Below are 25,382 nucleotides of genomic sequence, written 5' to 3'. Positions count from 1 at the left end.
CCTCTGGACTTTCTCACATCCTTGATTTTGGAGGCTCCAGGGGCAGCTCTGCAGCTGAGACCATTTCTGACCACAGCGCTCCAGCATCCCCTGGCATCCTCCCGCTGGAGCAGCCTGAGGACACTCAGCCTGAGCATCCATCCCGCCTTGCTCCTCCTCCCCAGCCGGGAGGGAGGAGCTAACCTGTTCCCCTGCGCACATCCATGGATTTGCCTCTTCCCAAACACCTCCCCAGCCCAGCCCGGCCCAGCCCAGCCCGGCCCAGCCCAGCCCGGCCCAGCCCAGCCCGGCCCATCCCAGCCTGGCCCAGCCCAACCTATCCCTGCCCAGCCCAGCCCAGCCCAGCCCAGCCCGGCTCCGCAGCCAGTCCAGGCACGCCGGGAGATCTCCACCAGCCTTCAGCCTCGCCGTGCCCGTGGTTTGCCTCCTGGTGTTTCAGCACCAACCGGAGGCTGAAAGAAGCTCCCTAAAGTGGTTTTCCATCAAAACCTTTGATTTTGGGAGACAGTTTAGAGTTCTTAACCAAAGGTTTGGTCCTACAGCCAGAATGGTCCTTTGAGAGCAGCAGGGGAAATTCTTCGAAATAACCACGGGGCAGAAGATGTCCTCAATGTCACCTGTGCCGTGCGTGGTGTCCCCATGCCGAGCCTGGAGCCGGGACACAGCTGCAGCACCCCCAAAAACCATCAGGGCACCCCAATTTCAAACTCCCGCTAGTGTGAGCACTGTAATGATATTTCCCGTGGCAGGAGGGTCTGGGGGGCTGGCTCTGAACCCCTCCCACCCTGTCCCCAGCCCCTGTCCCCTCCCCGAGCCCCTGTCCCCTCCCCGAGTCCCTGTCCCCTCCCCGCCGGGACGGAGCGGGAATTACCGAGTTTCTGGGGAAGAAACGCCAGAGTGGCCGTAAACAGGAAGGGCAGGAAGAAAAAACGAGCTGATTTTCTTCCCTCCCGACCCCAGCGAAGAAACGGCGGAGGAGCAACAAAGGATTAATTTTCCCTGCCGGAGCCCGGCGAGTCACAGATGTGAAGGAGTAAAAAAGCTCTTTCACAGCCTCCAACAAAGGCATAGAGACGCTTTTCAGGGGCTGGAGGGGATGTGTGGATCCAGCTGGGGCTCTCCAAGGTGTGCTGAGCTCCAGGAAATGGGAGCAGAGCGGGAGAGAGGCTGGGGATGCAGCGGGGGAATGGAACAGTGATGTGGTCACCTCTGCTTGGGGTGATAAATCCATTTAGGGACACATTCGGGGTTTTGTTGTTCCCCCTTGGAGCCCTTAGTGAGGAGGGATGGTTCTCCAGGGGTCCTGCCAGGTGGGAATGTGCCAAGCCAAAGGACACCCTCCTGCAGCCACATCACCCAGCAGAACCGTGACACCACAGGGGCGGGAGGCCCCGAAATTCCCAGCCCTTCATCCCTAGAAAAATGCTCTTTCCCGTGCTCCCGTCGCCTCTGGTCCCACCTAGAAGGTGACACCGGGCAGGTCACCTGCACGGCTGCCGCTCCCTGCCCTCACCCCTCTCCAGCCTCACAGGAACAGCTCCAGACGGTGAATCAGCAGGGATTTGCTGCCTCCGAATTCCACCGAGGCAATTTGGCTCCCGAGGCAGGTGCAGGGAGGTCAGACCCTCCCGGGAGCGCTGGGGAGGAGCTGGGAGCTCGCAGGGGAAGCACAGCGCTGCTCCTGGAAGTGTTGGGAGCTGAGGGATGCTCGGGAGGGCAGGAGTGGGGTGGGAGAAATCATTCCCAGCCCCACGGAGCTGCGGGGCAGGAGTGGGGTGGGAGAGGAGGAAACACCAGGGAGCACAGGGCTGGTGGGGAGGGGGTTTGGGGGACCCTGGTGGCAGCAGGGATGGGAGTTGGGAGCAGAGAGGCTCCACCTTCACCCTCCACTGCTCAGCAAACCCTCCTGGATTTCAGCAAAATTGCTCAGAGAGAGGAAGAGCAAAAGCATTTCGAGCATCAAACCTCTGCCCTTCGAGCTCCTCCCAGCTCGGGCAGGAGGGGACGCTGGGGTCACCCTGTCCCCTCTGCCCTGGGACAGAGCCAGCCCTGCCTGGGCCAGGGGTGTTGTGGGAAAAACCTCATTTGCGAACCTGTAATTAAGGACTGGATCACAAAGCTCCTCAGGGAGCCGAATTCAGGTTTCACAGACACATAAAAAGTTGCTATTTCCTAAATTTGAGCACCGGAGTGTGCAGCTGGCAGGGTGACAGCCTGAGGAACCTGACCGGTTTGGGGCTGCTGTGTTTTCTGAACTGGGAAGGCAGCAGGAAGCACATCTGGAAGGTGCAGGGAGCAGATAGCTGTGCCCGGGAGGCCCTGGGGCCACTGACAGCACGAGCTCATTGTCACCCTCTCCGGAGTGATAAGGGCCAGAGCAATTTGGACAAATTAAACGCTAGTTAAATAAGGTCTGGGGAAGCTAGAAGCAAAGAGTGGGGTTGGGGAGTTGGAAAACTTTCTGGCTGCAAAGTTAGAGAATCATGGAATTCTGGAAGAGATCCCCAGGATCATCCAGCCCAGCTCCTGACCCCAACAACCCCACCCTGTGCATCCCTGGCAGTGCTGTCCAAAGGCTCCTGCAGCTCTGGCAGCCTCAGGCTGTGCCCATTCCCTGGGCAGCCTGGGCAGTGCCAGCACCCTCTGGGGGAAGAACCTTTCCTGATCTCCAGCCTGAGCTGCCCTGGGCAGTTCCCAGCTCCCTCCTGAGTCTCTGCTCACCCCTAGCCCCTGTGTGAGCTTTGCTGCCCTCTGACTCTGCTCCAGGAATGGTAAATATATTCCAATGTGTACAGATATTCCAAAAACATAGCTCTGTCTGCAGGGAAGGATCTCAGTGTTGAGCTCCAGCCCACCGTGGCTCTGGAGATGTTGGCCAAAAAGAGGAAGAGCGACTTTTCACAAAGAGAGAAAGTTGAAAGAAAAGGGGAAAGGTTTTAAACTAAGAGAGATTTAGATCAGATATTAGGAGGAAATTCCTCCCAGTGAGGGTGGGGAGGGGCTGGGATGGAATTGCCAGAGAAGCTGTGGCTGCCCCTGGATCCCTGGCAGTGTCCAAGGCCAGGCTGGAGCAGCCTGGGACAGTGGGAGGTGTCCCTGCCATGGCAGGGGTGGGATGGGATGAACTTTAAGTTACCTTCCACCCCAAACCATTCCACAATTCCACGATTGTGTCAGAGCAGCAGGAGGAAGTCAGAACATCTCTCTGCCACTCTCCAGCCCCAGGAAGGGCTGATGCAATGCAAATGAGGCGCCGGGAGCTGGCAGAGGGGAAGCTCTCCCCAGAAACGCAATCAGGCCATGGGGCTGTGAGGAGAAGTCATGCGGACAGGAGGGCAGGAGGCTTCCAGAGGGCTGAGTCACCTAATTGCCTGCTGAGAAAATCCAGCCTCGATGGCTTTCATGATAACAAACACGCTGCAAAGCTTAATCAGCCTCCTGCTTCGGAGCGTTAGTGACAGGATTGGGGACAAGGAATGGGGTGGGGGATGATCCCTGCAGAGGGGAACTCACAAATCCCACTGAGGAGGTGCCAGCCGCTCCTAATGGCAGCATTTAGGGACAAGGTGGCAGCAGCGGGTGTGAAATGTCCCCAGGCAGCGTTGGCCTCCCTCACTGATGGGATACCAGCTGGGGACACCCCCGTGTCCCACCCACCCCTCCTGGGGCACACAGGGCAGGGAGGAGTGGGCTGTAAGGATTCAGCGTGGATTTTGGGGTGACCTAGTGGGACCCGGGCTGTTTGGAGGGACAGATGGTGCAGCGACAATCTCCACCAGGATCCTGCAGCTCCCTCCCGGCTGGGGTGTGACCAGCAGTGTCACCACGTGGGGACACCACAGCCACCTCCCTCCCGGCACAGAGGTGCCACCGCCTGAACTGTCGTGCCTGGAGCTCTGCGAAGGAACAGGATTTTGAGATCCCAGCAGCTCCCAAGAATTGTGAGATCCCAGCAGCTCCCAGGAATTGTGAGATCCCAGCAGCTCCCAGGAATTGTGAGATCCCAGCAGCTCCCAGGAATTTTCAGATCCCAGCAGCTCCCAGGAATTTTCAGATCCCAGCAGCTGCCAGGAATTTTCAGATCCCAGCAGCCCCCAGGTGTTTGCTCCATCCCACTGCTGCACCCCACGCTCAATCCTTCCCCGTGTGCAGGAGAGCAGCTCTCCCAGCCCAGCTGCTCCATTTTAACCCTTCAGAGCTCTCCCAGCTCCTGCTCTCCCTCCTCCCTGCTGCCCCGATCCCCGCAGGGTTTGGCAGGAGGTTCAAAGGGCTGCTGGGAAGGTGGGAACGTGAGCAGAGCTGTGACACGTCTCGGCAGCGAGGTCCGGGGGGAAAAACCCAGGTGGTTTATAGAGCAAACATGAATTTCCTTTTTCCTGGTTTACACCTCTGTGGGGTGCCTGTGGGGCTGCTGCTTCTGCAGGTTTCTCAACCCCATTCTCATCATTAGGGGCACTCAGGGATCCTTCCCAATGTCACTCAGCCCCCTGTGCCCACCAAAACCAAAAACCATTTGTCTACCAAACATTTTCCTTACCAAAACATTCCTTGCTGCCTGTGCCCCGGGGAAATTCCCTTCTTGACCCCACAGAGTGAGAAGTCCCATGTGTCTCTTGGATTCAACCTATTATGGATCCCATAAATCCATCCTGAGTTTATCTCCACATCTCCAGCACTGTTTTTCAGTCTCTGTCTGTCTCCTGCAGTGGTTGTGGGAGATGTGGCCAGCTGGAGAGAGGACAGCAGAGGACATCACTGGGATCAGGGAATCATGGAATGTTTGATTGGAAGGGACCTTGAAAATCATCCAAATCCAACCCTCCTGTCATGGCAGGGACACCTCCCACTGTCCCAGGCTGCTCCAGCCTGGCCTTGGACACTGCCAGGGATCCAGGGGCAGCCACAGCTTCTCTGGCAATTCTGTCCCAGCCCCTCCCCACCCTCCCAGGGAACAATTCCTTCCCAAGATCCCATCTCTCCCTGCCCTCTGGCACTGGGAAGCCATTCCCTGTCTCCTGTCCCTCCAGGCCTATAAACAATCTCTCTCCACTTTTCCTAGAGCTCCTTCAGGCCCTGCAAGGCCACAACGAGGTCACCCCAAAACTTTTCTTTTCCAGGCTGAACAATCCCAACTCTCCCAGCCTTTCTCCACAGCAGAGCTGCTCCATCCCTCGGATCAACCTGGTGTCCTCTTCCTCTGGACTTGCTCCAGCAGCTCCACATCCTCCCTGCACTGGAAGCTCATTCCCCTGGGATGCAGAGCAAGGCACTGGCACAGCTCTTTCCCAGCCATGGGATGTGGCATGGATTTGCCAGCAGCTTCCATGAGCATAGAGAGGAAATAGTGGGAATTAAGCACCCTCAAAACATCTCCCAGAGCAGCTGTGTCCTTGCATCCAGGAAGTGGGGACTCTGTGTACAGCCCTAAGCCCAGCTGGCGGGTGGGAGCTGCCTAAAACCTTTAATTTTGGGGGGCTGGTAAAAATTGGGGTATTTTCACAAGAACAAGCAGCTCTCCAGCCAACGTGAAACTTTCAGACTCCGCTGCTGCCAGGTGGGTCTGCAGCCAGAATTCCCTGCAGCTTCCCATAACCACAACATTTCAGCAGCTGCTTTTAGACACTTGGCTGGGACTCCTGAAAGAAAAAAAGTCTGCTCTGGGTGTCTCAACACGAGCATGGAAAGCAAGCCGTGGGCGAGAGGAGTCGGTGGAGAGCAGGGCTTGATCTGATGGCTCTGAGCTGCTGCTGATGACAGGTCCAGCTCAGGAAGGTGGCTCTGGGCTCCCAGCCTGATTTCAGGTGTCTGGACATGGTTTTGGAGCAGAGGATGTGCTCAGGGAGCAGCTGCCCAGCTCAGGGCTGGTCATTGTTTGGTGGCTGGAGGCGCCGGGCTTTGACGAAACGCTGCCCCAGTGATGCAAATCCGTGATGCAGTTGGCTCTTCAAGGATTTTTTGGTCAAGCCAGCACATTCTGGAAATATTCTGCGTAAAGACCTCAGCAGTTTTTGGCTTGGTTTGGGAAAAATTGAGTCAGTCAGTGGATTTTTTTTTTCCTGGTGGCCAAGAAAATGTTGATGCCCTACACAGAGGGGGATCCTCTTTCCTCCAGTTTAGCTTTTAATTGCAGACACCAAATGGTCATTGAAATAAAAGTGTTGGATCCCCCAGGGCTGGGGACAGCCAAGGCTGCCTGGGTCAGCACTGGAGTCACCTTGAGGAGACACCTGATGTGTTTTGTTGCCCAGGTGAAGCCCTGTCCTGTGCAGGTGTCTCCCTTGGGAGCTGTGGGAAGCTCTGCTCGCAGCAGGATGAATCACAGCAGCAGAGCTGGGTTTGTTTGCTCTCAGACTCCTTCAAAGGGAAGATTCTGCGGTGTTGGGCATTGTGCCACCAGGAACAGTCTGGGCAGAGCATGGCAGGAGGGTCTGGATTTGGGAGTTTGGTCTGGATGCGGAATTTTGATGCTTAATGAGGAGCACCATGGTTTGAACCCCTTCTGTGGTGAACAGAGGGAGAAATGCCCTTCCAGGGAGTCATGCAGAGGTAGGAGGACATCAGTCACCTCCTGGAGGGGCCTTTTTCCCTTTGCAGATGGAGATTTATCCCAGGATAACTCCAGGATGACTGCTCTGGGGTCAGCCAGGGCCAGGCAGCTGGGGCAGCTCTTGGTGGCCAACGGTGGCACGGAGATCACAAGGACATTTCCACCCCCAGAAGGTTTTTCCAGTGGAGGTGGAAGTTATTTCGCTGCCTGTTCCTCCCACTCTGGCTCTGAAGTTTCTGGAGCAGCATGTTCTCCCAGTGGGAGACTTTTCCATGGATTGCAACAAGCTGGGAGCTCGGGCAAGGTCTGAGGGAGAGGAGAGGATGGCAGCGGTGGGAGGCAGGAGAGGCTGTGGGAGGGAGGGAGGGATGGAAAAGCTGGAGATGAGACCCTAACTCCCCCTCAGGACTGTGTGTCCCCACACGCCATCTCTCCCTAAATCCAGCAAACTGCCCCGGCAAATTTGGGTTTGAACCGTTCACGCTTCATCGCCAGCAGGACTCCTTCCCTCCCCCTCTCATCACACCGGCACAAGTGTAATTACCCCAGGTATAATTAGCAGAAAGCACGCTGCCAGTGCCAGCAGGCAGCCTGGGTGTGTGCTGCAGCCTGCCGTGGCACAGCTCTGATCTCTGCCTCATAGCACTGCTCGGGGACCTCTGGGCCACCACAGCCTGGGGACAGCCAGGTGAGCTGCTGGGGTTGGCAGGCTGCAGGCACAGCACCCCAAAAGTGGCCAGCAGGAGTGCAGGGACACTCCAGCACCCTGTCCCCACTGAGGACATGGTGTGGGAATGAGCTCTGAGCTCCTCAAGCTTTGCAGCCCAAAGATTTGTCCCCAAGAGCCATGGCTGGTGGCTTGTATCAGCCCGGGGTGCCCAGGAGATGGGTGGGACCAGCGGAGAAGGGTGTGCAGACAGATTTCGTTGGTGCAGGGCCAAGATGGCACAGTTTCACCATTCACATTTCCACCGGAGGGAGGATGGCCTTGCTCACATTTGGCATTTTGGGGACGCTGCATGGGCCACCACAGAACAGTGGAATTGTTTCGGTTGGAAAAGACCTCTGAGATCATAGAGTCCAACCTTAACCCAGCATGGCTGTGCTCACCACTCAACCACATCCCCAAGTGCCACATCCACGCGTTTTTTGAGCACTTCCAGGGATGGTGATTTTCCCAGGCAGCCTGATGACCTTTCCAGGGTAGAAATTTTCCCTGATATCCAACTCAAGCCTCCCTTGGCACAAGCTGAGTCAACTTCCTCTCATGCTGCTCCCTGGAGCACAGCCTGACCCTCCCTGGCTGTCCCCTCCTGTCAGGAGCTGTGCAGAGCTTGAAGTCCCCCCTGATCCCCCTTTTCTCCAGGCTGAGTCCTTTCCCAGCTCCCTCAACCTCTCCTCACGGGTTTCTCTCTCCAGCCCTTCCCCTCTTCAGGGAATTCAAGACACGGGAGGCACAGGAATGACCCAGAAGAGCCATCTCCACATCTCAGCCGCTCGTGGGTGTTCAGAGGGGTCCATGATCAGTGTCACAGCAGAGCCAAGCCCAGCAGAGCTGAGTTTATCCCAGCAGGGCTTTGCCAGGTCCCACAAGGCACGCTGGTGGTGCCCAAAGACACCTCAGTGTGTCTGCAGAAGGCTCCAAACCACCCTGAGCAGGGAAAACCTTTGCTCACTGTTTATCTTCACCGTCCCCTGTCACACCCGGCCTGGGGCACTCAGCACCAAACCCTTCCAGGTGTGTTCCCCCGGGATTTTGGAGGGGTTTTTGGTCGGGCTGAGGTCTCTCTGCCCCTCAAGGAGTGCACGCTGGAAGAGGCAGTGCGGTGGTGGAAAATCCCATCACCCGGCAGCCCATGGAGCAGAAAATGGATGCAAGGGGCGGCTGGATCCAGCTTTGCTCGCGTTTCAATGACTGAGAAACAGGGTTTGAAGTGACTTCTTGTACCCAAATCACCCCCAAAAGCTGGGGATCCTTCCGTGCTGCGTGCTCGGAGCCCCACGGCCGGCCGGAGCCCTTTGCAAGAGCTGCCGGTTGTCTCTCGCTACAAGTGAGGACATGTCCCGAGCTCTGCCCAGCGCCAGCAATTCCCTCCTGCTCTCCCCGCCAGCTTCTCCCGCTGGCCGGGACAGAGAGAAACCATTCCCGCAGCGCACCAAGCGCTCAGCATCCCCCGAACCCCCCGGCAGAGCAGCTCGGCGGGGCAGGAGGGGCACAAAGGCGCTGCCCCCCGAGCTGCCCCTTTAACATGGAGGAGCCGGGGCAGAACTACCGCTCCCAGCGGCCAGCGCCGCGCCGTGCCCCAGCTCCGCGCCCAGCGCCGCACGCCGGGGGCTGTAGTTCCCCCGCGCTCCTTCCCGGGGACACGTGGGGGGAGGCAGGAAGGGAGAAGCACCCCAAAATTGGGTTGGGGTGTTGGCGGAGGGCGAGGAGGAGCCGCTAGGCAGCCGGCGTGCGGTGTCCCCGGTGCGGGTGCGGGGCAGCGGCTGCGGGCAGGAGGGGGATGCCCGCTGCGGGGGGAGCGGGCTGGGGGTGCCCAGCCTGGGGAAATCGGGGTGCCCGGGATGGGGGGCTCGGTGGGTGCAAGCTGGGAGTGAGAAGGTTGGGGACTCAGGATGCCCAGGCTGGGGGGACTCGCACTGGGAGCACTCGGGGTGCCCAGGTTTGGGGGGCTCAGGGTGCCCAGGTTTGGGAGGCTCAGGGTGCCCAGGTGTGGGGGGCTCAGGGTGCACAGGCTGCGGGGGCTCGGACTGGGAGGCTTGGGGTGTCCAGAATGGGGGTACAGGGGGGTTCATGGTGCCCAGACTGGGGGGCTCAGGGTGCCCGGCTTGGAGGGGCTCGGTGTGCTCAGGCTGGGAGTGCCAAGGCTGGGGGGCTCGGGGTGTTCAGGCTGGGGGTTCGGGGTGCCCAGGCTGGGGTGTCCGGGTCAGTGGGGGCTCAGGGTGCCCAGGCTGGGGTGCTCAGCCACGTCCCCCCAGCCCAGCGATCATTCATGGCGGTGCCAGCGGCAGCGCGGGGCTGACCAGGGGCTGAACGGGGCTGTGCCCGCAGGCCGGCAGGGACAGGGGCCACGCTGGGCGGGCGCTGCGGGCTGAGCCCAGCCTGGGCTCTGGGGCGAGCTGGGAATTGACGAGCTGCAGATCGACTCCAGCACGGGCTGCAGGGCGGGGTCGGCGGCGGTGCCCGGGCACGTCCAGCCCGGTCCGGTCCATCCCGATCCATCCCATCGCGGTCCATCCCCTCCCCTGGGCTCTCTTCCCTTCCCTTCCCCTCACGCTCCATCCCGCCCCGTCCCGCCGGCGCTGGAGCGGCCTCGCCTTCCCGTGGTGCAGCGCGGCCGCGGCCCCGCCGCGCCGCCATGTTGTCGGAGTGAGCGGCCGGGGAGAGGCAGCGGCGAGCGGCCGGGGGGGGCCCGGCATCCGTCTGCATCCGAGCGCTCCGCCCGTGAGTACCGGCCCGCCGCCGGCCCCGCCGCGCCGCGGACCCCCGCGGACCCGCCGGTGGGCGCATATTGGCGGGGGGCGCGGGAGGAGAGGCCCCAGGCCGCCCCGAAGGCGAGCGGCGGCGGGGGCGCTGCGCCGGCGCTCCCGCCCGGCTCCGTGTCGGGGCCGCGGCCTGGGCCCATTGTTAGCGGGGAGGGGGCGCGGGGGAAGCCCCGAGCCCGGAGCTCGGCCCCGCGGCCGCTCCGGTAACGGGGATGGGGGTTATTGTTGGGGGATCGCGGGCCCAGCCCGGCTGCCAGCCGCCTGTCCCCGGGCCCGGCCCGCCGGGGCTCCCCTTGGCCTGTGGGCTCCCCTTCCCCTGGGAGGCTCTCCCTTCGCTCCTGCAGGGGTTAAACCCTGCGGCTCGCACGGTCTCCCGGGGGCTCAGTCCCGGGGGCTCTGTGGCTCCGGCCGAGGCCCCGCTTTGTTGCCCCGAGGGCTCCGGGGGGTGCTTGGGCTCCTTCCCCCCGGTTTTTGGGGGGTTTCGGCGGCGCTGGGGGTCCCTGGCAGAGGAGGGGGTCGGGGCTGGCAGCGGGAGGGAGGAAAAGGCAGACAATCCTTTTGGATGTGCTGGGTGACCCTGGGGGTTTTGTGTTTGTGTGGGTTTTTATTTTTTTTTCCCCCCCTTGTTTTTATCTCGTGCTCACCTAACAACAGCCTCGGCCCTTGTGAGCTGCAAAGTTGGAATTTTAAGAGCCTCTCGGCCCAACCTGAGAAATGCTCTGGTTTTTGTTATTGTTGTTGTTGTTGTTGCTTGCTTCGGTCAATGTTTAATAACTTTGTTCGGAGCGGAGATTTTATTAGGCAGATCATGAGTAAGGAATTTCCTTTATAAGAGGGATGGAGGTGGGGTAAGGGAGACCGTGAGTCCTGCAGGGTTTTAATGCTGCTTTTGGGAATCCGATGGGTCAGGAATTCAGCGCCGCGTCTCCCCAGGTTTTCAGGAAAACACAAGGATAGCGTTAAAAGTTCTGCTAGGCCACACAGCTCTCAAACAATGGCTCTGCTTTCATTTCCAGTGGAACTTACAAAAAAAAACAAACAAAAACCCACCCAACCTAAACTCCTCTACTTTGGGGATGGAACTTTTCGAAACGGGCATTTTCCCACCGTGTTAATTGTGGAATAATCTGTGATTTTGAGGGGAATATGGAATCAGAGCCGTGATGATCCGACTGTGGAGCCGGGCTCTGTGTGGATTAAATCTCCTTTATTCGCTGTTGTCACCACCGCTGCTTCAAACTCGCTCGGCGATTTCTCGCAAGTTTTTTCCTTGTTTGTGGAATGTCCCACAATCGGAAGGATTTTGCCTGTAACGGTGACACGGAGCCGTTCATCTCCACGCTGTGTTTCCATGCAGGGGAAAGCAGCAGTGCCTGCCCTGAGCGCGGTGTAGCGGCGTGGACTCCTTTGTTTGCAAATCCGGGATTCTGCCCAGCCTGTGCTTTCACCTGGGAAAAGTTGTTGCTCTATTTTTAGGAAGAGTTTGGGAATGAAAGAGGCTCTGGAGGCCCCGAGCAGCTGCGGGTTTGTGAGTGTAGGTGACTGCACGGATTCCCGAGGCTCTGGGAGCTTTGAATGACAGGATTCAGCTGTCCTGCTGCCTCGAACACGGCATTCCCGTAAAAACACGGCTTGGAACTAAACTTGAACTACCCACAATGCTCCCTTCCCCTTTGCTCCCTTTCAAAATGTCGCCTTTGCCAAGTTTTCCGCTCCTGTTTGGAGCTGCCTGGGCTGGAGCAGCCCAAAGAGGAAGCGTCTGGGAGCAGCAGGCACTCGTGGGGATCTCCTGAAATCCACTGGCAGAGATTTTTCTGGGCCCTCCTGGTTTTGATCACAGCGCCTTTATTAACCCAGAAATTAATTAGTGCCTGTGGACAGAGGGACCCGCAGCCTTTTGAGGGAGCAAAGGCTGAGGCAGTGCAACTTTGTACCTTGTTTTCCACTGGAAATGGGCTTGTCACAATCTATACAGACTGGGATTTTTTTGGTGGGGATTCGTAGTATCTTCCTTTGTTTGTTGTCGTTTTGTTTTGTTTTTTTTAAGTCTGCCCTGAGATAACTTGTAACTTCCTTTCGAGGGGCCGCTGAGATTTCATTGCTGCAATTTGGTGATAAATGAACTTCTTAGCATTAATTACTTAATTTTTTGGTTGCTGTTGCATAGAGGAGCTTGAGTGCTTCGTGTGATGTTACTGAAGGATTTTGATACTGTTTGCTAAAGGGCAGCTAAGGGGGAAATGCCATTAAATCGAATTGTAGTCTTAAAATCAGTCAAGATTTAGTCATATCATGTTCTCAGTGGTTTTTTTTTCAAGTATTTGGGGAGGGTGGTGATTTCCAGACTCTTTGAAAGCCGGAGGAGTCAGTCCTGTTGGATGTCCCTGGTATTTAAGTTGTGAGTGTATAAAAAGCCCTGCAGAATGGCCATGGGGGCTGTGTGTGTGTGCAGCAGCAAATTATGTTGGAGGTGCAATTAAAAAAAAAACCTGATCTCTGCAGTTTTTAGAGTTTTAGTTTTTTTTCTTCTGAATATTAACCCCGTGCTTAATTTGTAGGGCAGACCTGACAAAGTTCCATCAAAGATAGGACTCGGATTTTTTATTTTGGTCTCCCCGCTGTTAGTAAATTGTTGTTGGGAGTTGTTTGTAGTAGTTGAGGGTTGTTCAGGGCTACTACGAGGAGCAGAGAGGGAACAGAGGCTCCTTTCAGGCCCTCAGAGCTGCTGGCAGGAGCAGGGCCAAGGTCTGCAGCCACCGAGGTACAGCAGTCAGACATCCTGGGGCTGCTGTGCAGCTGTGCCCAGAGCTTCTCAGAGCTCCACCACCCCAGTTTCATCCTCAGAACCCTCTGTGGGGCTGAATTTAGATAACCTGAACTCATAAACTATTGATCTTTTTAATAAAGATTAATTCAGACTCTCCCGTGCCTTTAAAAATAAATTTGGCTTGTGTGTGAGCGTTATATAATGGGGAAAAACATTCTGCTGTTCACACCTGTAGTGTCTTTATTGCTCTGATAGTCCTGTCTTAAAATAACAAACAAACTTCTGTGGTTTTGTGCTGCTGGAATGTTACCAAAATATTTGGGGAATAGGAAGTTAGCGAGTTGCTGTCAGCTTAATCTGCAGGTTTCCCTCCTGCACGCAGATCATTTGGATGTATGCAAAACATTTCATTTATTGGGGTATTTTATTGGGGTGTTCAGTGCTCTGGGTACTGAAAATGGGTTGGAGTTGTCCAGTTGGGCAGCAGGACCAGCAGTTCTGGCTGTGCCTGCTCTGGAAAGTTCTGCTGAGATCCCAGGTTAGCTGCTCTTTCTCCAGGGAATCTCATAAAGCATGTCCGTGTGTTTTGCTGGCTCCGGAGCTCAGCAGGAGTCAGCAGGGAGAGTGCACCTTGTGTTTGGGACTTGATGAGCTGCACGAGCAGAAATCCAGCATTTTAAGTTTGTGCTGGGAAAGAAAACAGTGAATCCAAACTGTTGCTTTGCTGCTTTTCATGACTGAGGGGATACATCAGGATAGAGTGGGATGCAGGGGGCCTGGAGTGTTTGTGTGGATCGGGGAGCTGCTCTCTTTTGCCAGGTGTAAATGGGCACGGCAGGTTCTGCTGCTCTCACTGCCTTCCATGGGGTTTTTGGGGGCTTTTTTCCAGCAGTTTTTCACTCAGTGTGTTGTCCAGCACAGACATTGCCGTTCTGCTGGTGCCTCATGGGCATCCTGTGTGTCCTGCTAACCCCGTGCAACACAGAATGTGGGATTTCTGTGCATTTTCAGTGCTGTTTTAGCTGCTGGGCTCACGGAGCCAGTGAGTGTTGATGGAATCACCTTTGCCACAGCGATGTTCCCCTGCCAGTCACAGGATGGGTGTGTTATTTACCACTCCAACCTGGAGCTGGGAGGATTTCATCTCTCTTTTCCCTCTTTCTCCCCTCTCTCCCCCCGCAGGTGTTGGTGGAATGAGCGTAGCGTGCGTTTTGAAGAGAAAAGCAGTTCTGTGGCAGGACTCGTTCAGCCCCCACCTGAAGCAGCACGCTCAAGACACAGCCAACCCCACCATGCCTGTGGTACTGACATCTGGCACAGGCTCGCAGGCTCAGCCACAGCCAGCTGCAAACCAGGCCCTTGCAGCAGGGACACACTCCAGCCCCGTGCCGGGATCCATAGGAGTGGCGGGGCGCTCCCAGGACGACGCCATGGTGGATTATTTCTTCCAGAGGCAGCACGGCGAGCAGCTCGGGGGAGGAGGCAGCGGCGGCGGCGGCTACAACAACAGCAAACACCGCTGGCCCACCGGGGACAACATCCATGCAGAGCATCAGGTATAAAGCACTCCCAGCTTGCCAAACTCAGCCCTTGAGGCTGCTCACAGATGCTTTTCGTGGTGCTCTTTCAAAGCTGGAGCTGATTCTGGTGGAGTTGGAATGGCACCGGTGGTGCTGTTTGTTTTGTCTTTTCAGGGTGGTGGTGCCCTGGTAACTCTTGAGCTGAAAGGTTTCTGCTCTTGAGGGTTTGAGGCTTTGAAATCCCAAATCCCAATCCACTCTCTGTGACAGTCAATGCATGTTTACAAAATTCATCACTCCCTTTATTGATTTTTTTTTTTTTTCTGGTGTGTGAACCAGCATAGCCGTGACTGCTGCTGCTGCTGCTTTTCAAATCTGTTGCTGTAGTTAAATAATTCTTATGTAATGGTATTACAAAACTGCCAATGCATGTAGGTTGGGCTTTTACCATTCCCAATATTGGAAAACACAGGAGTGGAAGTTGCTGGGGATATGTTTGCCTGCGTGTCTTTGCTTTGGGGTTGGGTTTTTCTGGTTATCCTTTAGAGGGGATGACGCTGATGATGTGCTTAGCCGAACTGAGAAGAGCAGCTTGAAGAGTGTCACCAACCAGTGGTTTTAGGAACGCAGAGAACTTCTTTAGAGCCACTCAGAGTCTCTAAAGGGGTAGTGGGCCAAGCTGTGTCAGTAGTGGTGTTTACTAGAAGTCTTTTCAGCAGTTGCATTGTCAGTTGTGCTGGAGTTAAATGAGTGGATGACTCACTCGGCTCTGTCTGTGACCTGCAACTCACTCATCAAAGACACACAAGTGCTTCCTCTCCGAGGCAGCAGAACCCAAGTGTAAGCACATTTTAAAACAGAATGATCCCCACAAATATTGCCAGGGCAGCAGACACAAAGCTTTTGCAACCTTTATGAACATCTCCTGCCTCCAGTTTTTCAAATCAAAGCGGCCAAGCCCTCGTTCCTCTGCTGTGCCTCCCCAGGGGATGTGTTGCCAACCAGACCATTTAAAAGCAAACATTGCAGGGAATTTTGCAACCTCACTGAAGGCAGTGTGTACATCAACAAAGAAATAAACCCAAGTGCCCTGTTAATTTGTTCTGGAAGAAAAAGCACATAAAATACTGCAATACGAGCTAAGGAGCTGGAAAAATATTGTTGTTATTCCCCTTATGGAGAAACACAGTATTTAGGTGTCATTCTAGAGGAAATATCTGCATTGAAACATGTCATTTTTCTGTTTATTATTCAAGCTTTTGGTCACAGAGTGTAAAACTTGTTTTAAGAGACATCAGCGCCAGAGATCTTAATGTTTCAAGTTGTGTAAGAAACAATAAGCAACAATTTCTTACAAACTTGTAGGTTTTTCAAATCAAAGCTGCCACGCTGTCTTGGGGTGGAGATGCCTGGGCAGGGACTGCTATTGTTTGGACATTTTGTGGCAAGATGACTTCATGAATTAAAATGATGTCATAAATTCTCAATCCTCTTTTCCTCCAGCTCACACTTTCATCTTCCTTTCACTGCAAATCCCTGAAAGCAAAGACAACAAAACTCATGGAGATAAGAGGGGTGGGGACAGGGCACTCCAAGCTTGCAGTCATTAGAAACTCTGCTGGTATTTGAACTTTTATTTATTTAGTAATGAAAGGACTTAAACTTTCACTGAAACAAAAGAATCCTGCCTGTTCCAGAGCCTTGCCCTGTTGTCAGCAGAAGTGTTGCCCAGCTTGATTTTCTTCAGTAACTTCTCGAATGAAACGATCCTAATAAATAAACCACTTAATGAAAGGAAAGCTCATTAACTTATGCTGGTTTAAATTAACTTTTCAAATCCAGTTGCTGGATTGTCTAGAGGCAGGACGCTGGTGAGAAGGTTGTGTGGACAGAGCACACCTGCAGGATGGAGCTCCCGAGGTTCTGAGTGGTGCTCTCTCGGTTTCCCCTGTGAGTTCTGAGATGTGGAGCTCAGGAAATACCCACCAGAATGAACCTTGTGGTTTTGATCTGTTCTGCTTCCTGCTGGCTGTTACATTGTGATAAATGTGTTACATCCATCCTGCCCACCTTTTTGCATTCAGTGCTCATCTCTGAAGCAATCTTTGTGTTTAATTTCTTGCAGGCTGGCTCTGAGGTGGGGCACTAACCCTGTTCTCCTGTCTCATTTGATACCAGCTGCTCCAGTGATTGCTGGGCACATTTATCAGTATTTATTTCTCCATCCCTCTTTTTCCATGGCTCTCTGCTTGCCTCAGGGTTTTACTCCTGGGAAGCAGAATGCAGGATGTGTGTAATCCTAACACTGCCATTCTTTTTGACTTCTTGGCCACCTCCACATCTGCTTCTGAAATTATGAATTCCTTGGAGCAAGGACTAATCTTACGCATGCAAAATGATTTAATTCAGTTTAAGCTTAGCTGGTGTAGAATTGAATTTGGCCTGCAAGAACAGAAGTGGAGGGAAGTGCTGGGACATGCAGGGAGCTGGGGAATCATTATGGATGTCTCCTGACTCTCAGTTTCTTCTGGATACACTTTTATTACTGTATTTTCATCTTAGACTTTCAAAGATCATGCAGTGAGGGCCCAGCCTTGAAGACTGGTGAGGAAACTCAGTAGCTAAAAGATAATGGGAAGTCAGAAAAAAAAAATAATTATAGCCTAATGTAGGTTAATGTCTGCCTAGAGCCTGGGAGGTCGTAATTAAAGGTAGAGGGATTTTAATTGTGGAATCCCAGATTCTTTTTGTTACGTGTGTAGACAGACATGTGTCTGTTGGTGATAATGCCATAGTGGCTTTTACCAAATGATAGCATTTCGTGGTGTTACTAAACAGCCAGCAGTGCTGTGAGTCACAGCTTAGCTCCAGGATCCTGCTTTTCCATGGGTTTTTTTCAAAAAGTGACCTCCTGGTCACTTTGAATTGAGCTGCCAGTGGCTTTAGTGTAGGGATGGCTGAAGGAAAAGTTTCTCTCCTCCCAAGGAAGGGAGGAGAGAATCTTCTTCCTGATGGTATCCCCTTGTTGTGAGCAGCAGGAAAATGTTGATGTGTTTGTATTTTGCCTAGAAATGTTCTTTACCTGTTGCATTTTCTCCTTCTCTGGAAGGTGTGCATGGGGCCAGGCTTTTATATAAAATAAGCAATTAAAGATACTTCTGTCATTTCACATATTTAGGTATCAAAGGCTCACCATCCCACAAAAAACATGTGCTATAAGGTCTTCTTTGTCCCTGCAGGCACTGAAGTAGTGGTGCAATCAAACTTTTGTTTTTCTAGCTTGGTCTCTCAGATCTCCTAAGCAAAATCCCAGCTGTCTGCAGCTCCAAATCCTTAATCACCAAACTTCCACAGAAGACAGTAAACTGCAGATTTTTTTCTCTTTTTAGCCACAAAAAGCAGCAGGATGATGCTGAGTGTCAGGGAGCAGTAATTTTAATATTCAAGTGAGCAGGTTTAGGCTGTCTGATGCCTGATTGCTGTTGGGCAGAGAGTTGCCCTGGCTGCACTGGAGTGTTTGTGTGCTGTTTATCCAGCAAAAAAACGTGGATAGCAATCAGGACATCACGTAGGTAGGGCCCAGGATGGTTCCAGATGAGTAATGGCCTGGGATGGATCTGTCCTGCTTATGAAAGGCTGCACAGATCTCCTCCCAAACCCAAACAGCCTCTGCTGCTCCTGGGGGCAGTGAAAAGACACTCGGGATATTCAGCTGGGATGAGTTATCAGCACTGAGCAGGTTTTGAGGAAAATTGGCTGAGTTTTCTTGGCTGGGGTCTCGTGTGGCTCGTGTGTGCTTGAGCTGGAGTGAAGGGAGAGTTCCTGAGCTGCTGGTCCCTCTGGAATTGCAGTCAATGGATATACTTAGACTGTCTGAATTGCACTCGGCTAGTGTGGGAGTTGCTTAGTAGAAGCAAATGATTTTAGGCATTTGCTTTCTCTCAGAGCATGTTTAATTAATAATTGGAGACAATAGAACTCTGCAGGGATGGTCTTGTTGAATGTGGGGAATTTTTCACATGGAGTTGGTGAAGAATAGTGAGCACAACAGGGCTGGGACTGGGGTTTCTGCTCGGGTTTGCCTTTTGGCACTGTGACTGTGCAGTTCTTCACTGGGAGCTGGAATTCAAGTGGAGACAGAAGGTAGTTCTGGCAGCTGCTCTTCTGGAGCACAGCTACTCCAACCAGGCTGCTTCCTGCCCTGGGAGTGTCTGGATTTGGGGATATTTGAGGGTGTTTGACAATGTTGGGTGCTGCTGGCAGACACCATGACCAGAGCTTGCCTTAAAGTTGTGGCAAGTCCTCTAAAAAGGTCCTGGAAGCAAAGGAAGCCCTGGTGTTTGTTCTTCCAAAATGAAGTCCTGTTTAGTGACAGTTCAACTCTTTTAGGACAGAGATTTTGCCAAGGATTTTGTCCAAGGCCAGGTTGGACAGGGCTTGGAGCAGCCTGGGACAGTGGAAGGTGTCCCTGCCATGGCAGGGGTGGAATGAGATGAGCTTTAAGGTCTCTTCCAACCCAAACCATTCCACAATTTCTGATGTGCCTGTGGAATTGTGTTCCAAATACTTGGCTGTGGTCTGTGCTGGAGTTGAAGCCATGGAGTGAGTCCCTTGTCACACCAACCATGTGACAGCACATGTGGCTCAGTTCGTGAAAGTAGTTTCTGACCTCTGTTTCGTTAAACCTGTTGAATTTTCATGGGAACTTCCTTCTGTCCCAGTGAACTGGTCAGGGCTTTCCTTTCACTGACGCTGAAAAGGCTGTGCTAATTTGATACCCAGATAATTTGAAACACAATTCCTTGCTGAAATGAAATGTCTGGTTTGGCTGATTTGTTTCACAGAGATTTCTCCATAGTGAAAGGATAGCTTGGGAGGGGAACTGGAACATTTAATTTGCCTTTCTGCTTTGTGTTGACCTCTGAAAATTTCTCCTGAGGTAGAAGGAGTGCAACTAGTTTGGCTTAGTTGGATATTTAAGGTTAGAAAATCCTTGTGATATACAGGGGAGAGAAGACACTCTGAAGCATTCAGAAAGTTAGTTTGAGACTCTGTTTCCTCCAAATCCATGGATTTTACTGTTCCTAATGGGCAGCTGCAGATAAGATGATCCAGTTGGGATTGCCCAGGTGACCTGGTGTGCTGCTGGTGGGATTTCTCTGTTGGGTTACTGCTGCTGTTCTCTGCTCACACAGGAGAGCAAAACCACTTCCACACTAGTGAATACACAAATTCCAGTGCTTCCAGAAGACTCTGAGTATTTCAGTGAATACCTTGTGCCTGAATGTGCTTTGAAAAAAGGTTTATCAGAGAACTCGACCTGCTTGTTTTCTTCCTCCTTTCTCCCCAACTTTGCTCTCTCCGTTTGTGGTTTGCTGAAGTGCTTTGACCTCCTTGTGCTTCTGCAGAGCAGGTTGTCATCCTGGGAGTATTTTTGTAAATGCATGAAGATTTACAGTGGATCTGAGCCCCACAGTCCATCCCCAGCCTCACAGTCCATCCCCAGCCCCCCAGTCCATCCCCAGTCTGCTCACAAACTGCCACAAATCACTTCAGCCACTGACCAGAAATCTCCTTAATAAAAATCTGTCCCAGAGCATTGTCTCTGGCGCTGCCTGGCTCGGAGAACTCCCCTTTAGGTGTATCAGGGACGATTTTCAAGCTGTTTTCACCAGTGCTGATGTCAGGCTGAACAAACGCTCCTTTGTGCAGCTGCCATGTGATGCTGCTCCCTCCCGGCAAGGAGCTGCTCTCAGCTCTCCTGTTACTCCTGCCTTTGTTAGGATAACTTCTGCTCTAGGGCAGTTGTTTTTATTGGGAACATCTGGCTGTGCTTCTTGTCCTGTTCAGGCTTTGATTCTGGGGCTGGTGCTGAACCCTCAGTGAGTCTCAGTGTGGCACAAGGCCACTCACATCTGTGCTGACAGAGGTGCCTTGGCACTGCAATTCAACATTGCTGCATCCCTTCCTCACCTCTTTTTCCCTCTGAATTTAAACCTGGAAAGGTCAGGGTGGGGCTGGGAGTGAAAGGAAAACTCCCAGGATCATAGCAGAGCCCCGAGTGCTTGCAAAGCCTCACTGATCCAGACACACACCTGGGATGCAGAAGATGCTTTTCCCAGAGGTATTGACACCTCCAGCAGGACAAAATTAAGGCTGTTTCCCCCACAATGCAGTATTTCTGAATCCTGCACCCCAACATGTGCCTGAGACATGGCAGGATAACCTAAATTCCACGTTAATGAAGCGCTTCCCTGGGTGGATAAAATGGGAGGAAAAACATAATTAGCTAACGAAGGAGAGCCCCTCTGCAAGGCTGCCTCTCCTGCAGTTATTTCTGTCCCCTGAATCATTAATCAGCCTGGCCCAATGCCAGAGAAAGCATTAGCCAATCTGCAATTTCAATAGCTTTTTGCTTCCAGTGCTAATGGTAGTAGCAATTCTAACGACGAATCCTTTACTACAAAAATAGTAGTTAAACCACCTAATCCTGGCTAATACTTGTGACTTCACATTCTTTCTTTACCCACTATTGTTACAGGAGAAGACTAAAAATAGTGCAGTAATCAGTTGATGGAGCAACATATTTGAACCCTGGATCTGGTTGTTGTGGCAAACCTGTTGTGGAGTGTGTGATGCTTTCCTTGCTGTCAGCTGGGAAGTGCATTTCCCCTCCCCTGGATGCTATAAATGTGGCTGTGAATGCACTCAGGGCTGGTGTTTTTTGAAATAATCTCCTGTGTGAGCTGTTCAAACAAGACAAACTCAGGCAGCCTCCCCCGGTTGAGGAGGATTTGTTTCCATCTGAAATTGTAAACCTTTAGTTCATTTAAAGAGCTTTAACAATGGTGAGTGTATAAATCAAAGTATTCAGGCTCTTCAAAAAGCTGTAGTTTTTGGTTTTCGCCTCTCCATTCTAAGAGTGTTTCTTGGTTTTGATGATTTTTGTTCTTCCTGTTTCAATTCTGATCTTCTTGTAGTAATGTTGACTCTTTTTGAGGAATGTTTTACTAGAAAAGTGTTTGGGGTTTTTTGTTGGTTTTTTTTTTAATTGCAACTTGAGCAATACATAAAGTGTAGAGACTTAATGGGTGGAAATGTTCCATGGCAGAAATGGCTGGAAATATTACATTCATCCTTACAGAAGAGTGCAGAGGAATTAAAAATAAATATCCAAGGAATAATCACACTCTGGAGGTGCTTTGGGCAAGCACCTGGAATGTACAAACAGGGAGAACTCAGAATTTCCCATCTCCTGTTTTCTCACAGAAGCAAACAAACACTGTTGGATCTTCAAGACCAAGTTGGATGGGACTTGGAGGAATCTGGGATGATGGAAAATGTGTTGCTGCAAAAAGATGGCATTTAAGGTCCTTTCCACCCCAAATCGATCTGGAATTCTGAGATCTTAGAGCTGAGAAATCACAACATTTGTCTCTCCTGACAAACACAACAAACCATCATTTCTCACATTGTGCTGCAGCAGTAGAAGAGCAAAACCAGAGGTGTCCCAGCAGGGTGGGACCTCCAGCCCATGCAGAGCTGAAATCCTTGGAGGATCCTCCAGGCTCTCAGGAGCTCCTCCAGCAGCAGCAGAGGTTGAGGGATGAGCTCTTCCCATGGATTTGAGGTCCCAGCACCCATCCTTTGCTCTGCTTCTGTTTCCCAGGATGGCAAAGATGAGTTCAGGGTTCTTGGGCCAGAATTCCTTGTGGAGGTATCTGTGGGATTCCCTGGCAGGGCTGAAGGCAGCACTGGGCCCTGTAATTTGTTGGAGATCAAAGCAATATTGAAATCATCCATTTACATGTCCCAGCTTCAGGAATTCTGCCTTTGCAGGGCCCATCCTGCCTGGGTTGGAGCAAATCCCTGCTGACCAGGAGGGGAATTGGGAGAGAGGGGAGGTGGGAGAAGAAGGGAGAGAAGGTGGATCCTGGCTAAGGATTCCTGGGGTGAGGAAAAGCTGGGAAAAGGGAAAGGCAGTCGTGGGAATGGGGCTTTGTGAGGAACAGGGAATGAGGGAATAGAAGCCCAGAGAGCTGGCAGAGGTTTGCTTTGGTTCTCCTCGAACAGAATTGGCTTCATAGAAACATAATTGAAACCCTCTTCAGTCACTGTTACCCCCAGTTAATACAGGTACTTGATCTGTTTTATGTTCAACATCAAAAAATGAGAAATCATAAACTGTCAGGCTTCATGGTGCACTTTTAGAGACAATTCTGGTTTAGATCATCACTGGAATATTTCTTAGCTGGTTAGTTTTTAGCTGCTTTTCTCCAAATGAATTTCTGGTTAGTTTTCTAGGGTTTTTTTTTTCCCTCCTGTATGTCTGATTGTTTTATTTCTTTGTTTAATTCTGCCTGTCTTTTGATTCCTGGGAAACATCACTTGTATAAGGAGCAAGAAAAAAAAAAATCCTTTGGGGGTTAAGAGTGAAATTTAGCCTTGGATAGTTTTGCTGCTTTGTCTGTCCAGGTGAATGTAAATTCTACATAAATGAGGATTCCTTAATATATAAAACTGGTGTACAAGCCCCTGGGATACCTGAAATGTGATACAGCCTTGCACTTGGAATTTATATGTAAAGGTCACTTTAGCAACCATATTTGCTTAATATAAGGTGCAGTATTAACACAGATTGTTGACATTCATATTTACCTAAAATTACAATTCAGCTGCTTTGCTGGTCGCTCTCAGGGCGAGAAAAACCCCCTTGGATTATTCTAGAACAAAAACCACCGTGCTGGAAATCTGCAAGGTAAATTCCCTGTTGTTCTCATGCTAATTTGTGAGGTCTTCAGCCGCCTGTTTAGTAATCAGAAGGACAGTTTGGGGCCCTGGTTGCTGTTGATTTCAGCGAGTGCAGAATCCCTTTTGACAAGTGCCATTTCCCCCCTGGGCCTGGCTGCTTGCTGGGATCCCAGAGCTGGTTTGCAGCACCAGCAGTGCCCTGCTGGGTGCTGAGCTCTGGTGTTCCTTCCCCTGGGCTTTGGTGCTGCTGCAGCTTCTGGGGAATCGTGGAATTGTGGAATTGTGTGGTTTGGTGCAATCTCGGGTGGTTTGGGTTGGAAGGACCTTAAATCCCACCCAGTGCCACCTCTGCCATGGCAGGGACACCATGAAAGCCACCACAAGGGCTGCTCAGAGTGTGTCCAGCAGCTTCCCCCAAACCAATCATCTCCCAGGGCTCATGCTGAGCTGTGGGAACCTCCAAACAAAGCTGCTGCAAAGATCCAGTCATTGCATTCCCAGCAAAATCCAAAAGGGTATTAAGTGGTGTTTGTGTTTGGTTTGGTCAGTGTGGGATCACCGAAAAGTTTGGGCTGGAAGGACCTTTAATCCCACCCAGTGACACCCCTGCCATGGCAGGGACACCTCCCACTGTCCCAAGCTGCTCCAGCCTGGCCTTGGACACTGCCAGGGATCCAGGGGCAGCCACAGCTTCTCTGGCAATTCCATCCCAGCCCCTCCCCACCCTCCCAGGGAACAATTCCTTCCCAAGATCCCATCTCTCCCTGCCCTCTGGCACTGGGAAGCCATTCCCTGTGTCCTGTCCCTCCAGCCCTTGTCCCCAGTCCCTCTGCAGTTCTCCTGGAGCCCCTTTAGGCCCTGGCAGGAGCTCTGGGCTCTCCCTGGAGCTTCTCCTCTCCAGGTGAACATTCCCAGCTCTCCCAGCCTGGCTCCAGAGAGGCTCCAGCCCTTGGAGCATGTTTGTGACCCTTTGCTGCTCACCCTTTGCTGTGTTGCAGTTTTTTACCCCTAAGGAAACCATTCCTGTTTCGGGGTGCTGTGTTAGGAGTGGAGCAGAAGGGGTTTGGTCCTGGTTGCTGTGTGTAGGTTGTTCTCTCCACTCTCACTCTCCAGGGTGACCCAGAGCCTTGGATCTTTGGTGATGTCTGTGGTGACCATCTGAGTTTGCTGCTTTATGAGACAGCTTGGAAAACAGATCTGTGACAAGGTGTGTTCAGGGGGGTCACAGGCAGGGAAGAGTGTCTTGGCTGTGTTTGTGGGGTGGAGGGTGAGCAGCAGGTCCAGTGGTACCAGCACACAGAACATCCTTACCTGCTGGAATTGTTTTCTCCATGTCTGCCACAGCTCTATCCATTCAGAAGTGTTCCAGACACGGACAAGGATTGGTGTCTGGGTAGCTTTGGGACAATGAAAGCATTTGCTTCTGAGTTGTTGTCACTGAGTTTTGTGCTGGTGAGGCTGTCTAATCTTATTTAAAAAGAAAGGAAGTGCAGTTGTCCTGTGTAAGGTGGCTGCCTGACATGAATGAGCTGCTCGAGGGGCTGGAAAATCCCTGGGAATGTGTTTGATTCAGAGCTGCTGAGAGGCTCCTCTGCAGTGTGTGAGGTTTGAAGTGGCCATTGACCCGAGAGAAATGCTTTTGGGTTGTTGCAGTCTGCAGTAGGTGAGAGCTGAAAGCATTCCATGCTTTTTGTCTTCCTGGAATAAAATTGGGTGTCTGGTGCTGGAATTGGGAAAGGCCTCTGGAGCCCCATGTGAGGCCAGGGGGATTGTAAGGATCAGTGGGGTGAAATGCCATGTCTTGCCCATGGGTCACCACAGCCAGGCTGGGGCAGAGCCTGCAAAGCTGGAAAAAGCCCTATGGATGCTGTGACAGTCTGAACATGAGCCCAGCTGTGCCCAACTGTGCCAGAGGCCGATGGCACCTGGGCTGTGTCAGCAGCAGTGTGACCAACAGGAGCAGGGCTGTGACTGTCCCCTGGGCTGGCACTGCTGGGGCACCTCCAGGGCTGTGCTCCAGGGAACAGGGACAGGAGGAGAGGGAACAGCCTCAGGCTGGGCAGGGGAGGGGCAGGGTGGACATCAGCAGGAATTTCTCCATGGAAAGAGTGGTCAGGGATAGGAACTGCCCAGGGAGATTTGGAGTCTCCATCCCTGGAGGTGTCTAAGGAATTCCTGGATGTGACACTGAGTGCTCTGGGCTGGGGACAAGGTGGGGATTGGGCACAAGCTGGGAGTGGTTTGGGAGGCTTTTCCATTGAGGCTTTTCCAACCTCAGTGATTCTGTGATTTGGGAGGCAGAATACAGTTT

At 52.7% G+C, this 25,382-nt stretch overlaps 1 protein-coding gene across 10 annotated transcripts in view; it reads left to right on the top strand.

The window, feature by feature from the left end:
• The first annotated feature begins 9,838 nt into the window (after positions 1 to 9,838).
• Positions 9,839 to 25,382, top strand: part of PUM1 (pumilio RNA binding family member 1) — an 81,793-nt gene continuing 66,249 nt past the window's right edge. For 9 of the 10 annotated variants that reach the window (XM_085080984.1, XM_085080976.1, XM_085080981.1 and 6 more), the window contains exons 1-2: positions 9,839 to 9,992; positions 13,983 to 14,356. In XM_085080984.1, the coding sequence (XP_084937110.1) occupies positions 13,994 to 14,356 (363 nt within the window). In that variant the 5' untranslated portion in view covers positions 9,839 to 9,992; positions 13,983 to 13,993. Of the gene's footprint in view, positions 10,049 to 13,982; positions 14,357 to 25,382 lie in introns of all 10 variants that reach the window. The other variant, XM_085080975.1, reaches the window with a different exon arrangement.

Source organism: Lichenostomus cassidix, chromosome 23, assembly GCF_008360975.1.
Source record: "Lichenostomus cassidix isolate B80296 chromosome 23, HeHo_3.0, whole genome shotgun sequence".
In the NCBI taxonomy this organism is placed as follows: domain Eukaryota; kingdom Metazoa; phylum Chordata; class Aves; order Passeriformes; family Meliphagidae; genus Lichenostomus; species Lichenostomus cassidix.
This window is presented reverse-complemented; position numbering and strand designations above follow the sequence as displayed.